The sequence below is a fragment of the Adiantum capillus-veneris genome, chromosome 18 (assembly GCF_014529385.1).
Source record: "Adiantum capillus-veneris isolate H3 chromosome 18, ASM1452938v2, whole genome shotgun sequence".
Taxonomy (NCBI): domain Eukaryota; kingdom Viridiplantae; phylum Streptophyta; class Polypodiopsida; order Polypodiales; family Pteridaceae; genus Adiantum; species Adiantum capillus-veneris.
The window spans coordinates 100,441,735-100,447,515 of record NC_140948.1 but is presented as its reverse complement, the minus strand read 5'-3'; the positions used below and the strand labels follow the sequence as shown (position 1 = coordinate 100,447,515).

At 43.2% G+C, this 5,781-nt stretch overlaps 1 protein-coding gene across 3 annotated transcripts; it reads right to left on the bottom strand.

Annotated features, from left to right (window-relative positions):
- Window positions 1–3,799: 3,799 nt before the first annotated feature.
- On the bottom strand, window positions 3,800–5,303 carry LOC147436092 (uncharacterized). 3 transcript variants are annotated; one of them, XR_015185054.1, is made up of 3 exons: window positions 4,357–5,303; window positions 4,192–4,261; window positions 3,800–4,114 (listed from the first exon to the last, which is right to left on the bottom strand). XR_015185054.1 is itself a non-coding variant. In XM_086488093.1 (2 exons), exons 1-2 carry the CDS (start codon window positions 5,204–5,206, stop codon window positions 4,104–4,106), a joined length of 1,026 nt encoding a protein of 341 aa, XP_086344219.1. In that variant the 5' UTR covers window positions 5,207–5,302; the 3' UTR covers window positions 3,800–4,103. The 3 variants fall into 3 exon arrangements, 2 of the variants coding, with proteins under 2 accessions (XP_086344219.1, XP_086344218.1); XM_086488093.1 differs by having other exon boundaries at window positions 4,192–5,302; XM_086488092.1 differs by having other exon boundaries at window positions 3,800–5,300.
- Between the last annotated feature and the right edge of the window lie 478 nt (window positions 5,304–5,781).

The window sequence follows — 5,781 nt, the reverse complement described above, 5'->3', positions numbered from 1 at the left end:
GACCATAGAGCCCAAAATTTAAGAAGACTGCACAACGTTCAAGGGAAGTCAGGAGAATTGCAAAAGCCTAGAACTATTTCTGGAAAATTGCCAAAGGAAAGCAAAGGTGCATACAAGCTGTATGCGATCAAGAAAGGCCTTGTTGGATCCACAAGCCCAATGTAGGTGTCTGACACTCTCATCACAGGCTCTAAACATTTGACACAATGAGAAGAGCTGATGTGACGTGCACTAAGAAGAGTTCCAATAGGGAGAACTCCCAACAAACAACACCAAAGGAATAGACGTTCCTTCAGTGGAAAATGGCTCTTTCAAATTGCAGTAAGAGCCTGTCTCCACCATAGATAAGAATTATGCAAAGACCATAACACATTACAATGGTCAACCAACGAAGACTCGTCCAAGAGAGAAGCATAAATGTTGCGGGCAAAAATGACAACAAAAGGAGTGTCCCATAAAGTCCAGTTTGACATACAACATTCATAGGCTAGTGGAAAAACGAGCAAGAAAACAGCCAGCATGCGCTTAAGCGTGCTCCAAGTCTGACAATAATGCACGCCAAAACTTGTAGGCTTCCTGAGAAAAACAAAGCATTTTCCCAAACGTGTCAACCACATCATCCACCGTGTGTATGCCTCGATAAGAGAGAAAGTATGCGTGTAAAGTGAATTCCCATTTGGTTGTTGTTCTACCCTACCATGAAAGATGTTCTATAACGGTTTTCCAAGCAAAGTAAATTAGAGGTGAAGCAAATTCCAGTGAATGCTTTCCAAGCAAAGTGAGTTCCCATTCGGTTTGATTGATAACGGTTTTCCAAGCAAAGGATAAACTAGATGTGATCGAGCAACCAGGAATATGATCGATCATCTTGTCAAACAAATTTCCCAAAGGGAGGTCTGCCAATGACCAAGGCGGAAGTGGTACCATGCTTACATAGCGAGGCAATCATGACTATCCAAGGCTGACAGTATTGCACAAGAGTAGGTATTAACATGGCCTTCCTCGTGATAGCGAGGCAATCATGACTATCCAAGGCTGACAGTATTGCACAAGAGTAGGTATTAACATGGCCTTCCTCGTGATAGCATGGCAGCAAAGATCCATAATATTTAGCCCCCCCCCCCCCCCCCCCCCCCCCCCCCCCCCCCCCCCCCGCCGCACCCCACACACACACACACACACACACAAAAAAAAAGCTTCAGAGTGCAAAATTTCTCCATTGATAGCAAAGAGAGCCCTTTCTTTCAAAAATTAGTGCGCCACAAATGAGATAGAATATCAGGCATGAGCGATGTGAGGCGAGGATGAGACCAATGGAACAATGACAAGTAGAACCAAACATATGCCATCATGATACTTTGGACAATACGGAGTCGAACATGTAGTGTTCATGGGGACACTTTCCAATAATGTGATTTGACATTCAGGTGTTGTAGATCCATCCAAGTATGCAATTCCATCCCCAACATATGTGAATGCCCAAAAAATTCATGTTGATTGTGTTGTTTGCCAGGTTAATCTAAACATATCAAGGTTACATCACCCTCACACATTGTATGAATTGCATTTAACCCTACTATGCATTCAAGGGATATGTACAAAAAACAAAGGAGGAGGGGACTAGGTTGATGTGTCCATAGGCACATCAACATCAACAAACCGTGGCTCAACCACAACATTCTGCATGCCTGCATTAGAATAAGTAAAGCCTATAGGAGATGAAGAAACCCCATGATCACTGCATCTCTATAAGAATGTACCACTTTGAACCATGTGTTCGCAAAGTGTGCGATTATCATTACAAGAAAGAGGTTTTTGTATTGCAAATTTCATAGCAATAATTACAAGAAAAAAGGTGTGAGCGTATTATAATAGTCTTCTTGGGGTCAACCCAAGGAGATCCTTTCACCAAAATCCACAATCTTTCCTTCATTCATATTCTCATGTGCAGCTGCAAGCTTTCCCTTGCTCAGAGTGTTTGGGGAATTAACAGATTTGACTTTGCCTTTATCCAAAGGTGGGGTATTAGGCATGATAGAGGCCCCAATGGAGGTTGATCTATGGTTAGATACCTCATTGTTATTGGAGACAGCAAGCTGTGGAACAAATGAAGGAGGAGGTTGCAAATTAGGTTCAAGACATTCAGATTGCATGTCTCCAAATATCTCACAACGAAAACATGAGTTTTCAAATTTTCCCCATTTGAGCTTGAAGGAACGTTTCCCATTGAGAAGGTCCCCTGAGTTAGTAATAATACCTTCAAGGGTGGGAATATCCGTGTCCCAAAGCACACAAAACCAATTTGTATTGGCATCAAGTTTGGGGGGACATATCACTTTCACCTAGTGAGAAGCAAGCATAGAAAGAAAGTGTCGCCAGGTGCGCGAAAGGTCAACTATTTCTACCTAAACTAGAAATTTGTGGCGAATGAGGCTTTGGTAGTCTTTGGTAAGAAACCACAACAATACATGTGTCATTTGAGTGCCCAAAAACAAAGGGAAATTCCAACAACGTATTGCGGGCGTCAGTGTTTGCCAAAAGATTTCATAGAATCCTTTGGCATCAAAGTAGACACCTTTGACTGCCTGGCGTTTAAGAAGAAAATCTACCCATTTGCCAACATCCTGTGTAGTAGGCATCTTGCCCGGAAAGAACAAAATAATAACGTCAAGAGCATACTGTGCCACTGGGTCCATGAGAGCTTGAGTTAGAATAAGCACTTCAATGGTGGGTTCTTGACCCTCCCAAAAATTATGTGCATATCACATCATCAATAGCATCAGAGCCATGAAGCACACGTGGTACGCATAAGTAAGGTGCCTAGTGCAAACTGCTCCTGCAAAGCTAGGGAGTGAGTCCACACGAGATCTCAGGAAGCCTAAGATGGCCATACGGGTGTGTAGCCCGTCATATCAAAGCCTTGAGTCTTGTCCGGCCAAGTGTGAATGGCCAAGGCTGAGTCTTTTATAATTGGGTGGTAATTCATTAGCAGTGCTCCTATGGAGAGAGCTCACTCTAGAGCTCTCCAAGAGAGGCGTACGACACCTAGGACTCGGTTTTGTTTTAGTGCATCCTTAAAATCCTCCAATAAGCAAGCGCGGATTTCACCCATTTTCGAGGACTTTGTGCTTTGTGCCATGTGTTTCCTATGTTTTTATGAGCTGATGGTAGGCATGGCAGAATCCGTCATGCACAGAAGGAAAGTATCCTAAAGACTAAGCACATTGATTTTCTGAAGATTTGGAAATGAATCACCGCTTACAAAAGCATCCTTACCTTCCTTATACCTCTTAAAGCACACACACCCACACACACATACTTACAGACAAGAAAAGACACGCTCAGAAAGGAAAACGAACTCTGTACAACACACACACATACACCCCAATCCCACTAGCGAGCGCAAAACCTGCACCAAACGATGGAAAACAGCTAGGGACAATCTAGATATGGATGTAGATTTGAAAAGACATTGTAATCAATAGCTATTTATTGGGGCTTTGGCACCTCCTATTTTTTACTTGATTATAACATTTTACATTGTCACTAGATTAACACTATTACTTTTAGCCACAATGCACTTGCAAATGACACAAAGTGTGTGAGCAAATGTTTCTCTTGTAAGAAAATGTCTACATGGGATTGTCTAGTGTATGCAAAAATATCAGTTTGGAGTTTGGGTTAGTCACATGACGTGCACTTATGCTAGTGTGAATGAAAAGGCCAACTTTACTAGAGGCCGCGTCTCTCCCACTAGTTCTCCCCTCTAAATATCTGAAGGGCAAGGACACACTACCACTTAAGAATCCCTTTCTATTGTGTAGCAAAACACACTTTAACGTGCATGGTGATACAATGGGCGTCTGTGAGCGCTACCAGGGTTGTTTGGCTGCATTCCTAAAACTGTTGTGGCCTAAAGCGATGAAACATGTAAAGAGGAAACAATATACATAGTTATCGTCCTTAGGACATGACTGCATAAAGACACATCTTCACGGTGCTCAAATCACAGCTGTGTTGTTTGAAAGTACCCTTTAGCGTGGTATCCTTTAAAAATCATTGAAGTCCTCAACATGGCATCCCTTCAAAATCAATACAGTCCCCTAACATAAATCTGCACATTGCATGCCACATTATCATTAGTCACATTTTGTCAAAACCCAGCAATGGCATCCACCATCAGCAGATCACCTGGAATATGTAAGATGTTCAGCCTACGATCCAAGAATGTTTTCTTCATTTTCCATGAAGAACCTTCACCCTGAACAACCAAGAAGATCCGCTCATCTTGCCTGAAGAGAAAATAACTGCATGGCGACCTCACCATAGGCACGCTCAACACCTCTATGCAATTACCTGTGGATGCATCAAGCTGATATAACTTGACAGTATCCGGAAAGCTAGTCGCAAGAAGCACCCACCTAGGCTGTAGAATGATCTTGCAATCATCTTGTACGGAATGCAACATGGCACTCATGTCAGTAACCTCTGCCCATCTTCTCCTAGTCAGATTCAATCCATAGACAGCAGGCGGGTGCTCAGCCATCTCCCCTTTCACATAAACAGTACCCTGGTGTTGCATACAATGTATGCCATGAAATTGATCCGGAAAACCATCCAGGCAATCCCATTGATTGGTGTGTGTATCAAGAATTTCACATACAGTGTGGGCAAACTTACCATCCTCGCTCCTGTGGTTGCCACCACCATCATCTTCACCATCATGATTCTGCTCACTACATATAAGTACCACCACATGGCTACCCACTGTGGACACCAAGAGCTTGCATCCATGAGGAAAGAGCTTGTTGTCTTCAGTCCAGCGCCGCGTGAGAAGGCTGAACCTTTGTACATGGTGGCCAGGGGCAAAGCCATAGACCGACAATTGGACTGATGCAAATACTACACCTGGGGGGAAGAGCCTGTGGCCTTCATGGTCATCACATGAGAAGAGAAGGCGAGGATTTAGGAGATCTGCTATGTCTGCATCCAGGAATTCGTAGGTATGGGCCACGCGTCGGATCGCAAAAATGGAAGGGAAGGGGTGTCTGCGTCTTCTCTCCACATAGAAGCGATCGCTCTGAATGGCGATCCTCCACAGAGGGCTCACCTTCTGCACGCGAACAAGTACCTCAGCTGGCAGGGAGAGCAGGCATACAACGGCAAGATCATTAGGGAGACCGGGAATCAGCTGCGACGACGCCATAGCAAATCACGGCCAGAGAGGAGTAGAAATGGACATGCAGCATAGGCTTTACACATTTTATTGGGGTTCAATGAACCCTTTCGTGGGGGTCAAGGAGCTCATTTCTCATGCCCCATCCAAAACAAGGTGAAGAGGCACAAAGGCTTCCTAAGTTAAGGGAGGAATGAGATTTATGGAGAGTAAGTTTAAATAAGTGCGTATAATCACACACTTATTGAAGAATTTTTCAAAAAAGTTTGGACATGCTTAGCAATTATTTGATTTACTTTGAAAGAAAATATTGAAAACAAAATAAAATAAAAATATACATTGTATTATTCATTATACATACATTATGCATACTCAAGCTAGATTCACAAGAGTCATCAGCAAAGACCTCGTAATCTATCTTCCATCTCTCTCTTCTTTCACAAGGGACAGAGGAAGCTCTATAAAATTTATTATGTACGATTTTGTCGTCCAATGAGCTGTAGTGTAGTGGTAGTGTTGTTGAGTATGGGACTGTTGGATTCAATCCAATCACACCGATCCACGTTTTGTGTTGAAAAGTGGACAATAGAACTGCTCTTCCTGGG

Bases quoted from the DNA above. Each gene is read 5' to 3' on its own strand.
- LOC147436092 (XM_086488092.1), bottom strand. From the start codon at position 5,206: ATGGCGTCGTCGCAGCTGATTCCCGGTCTCCCTAATGATCTTGCCGTT.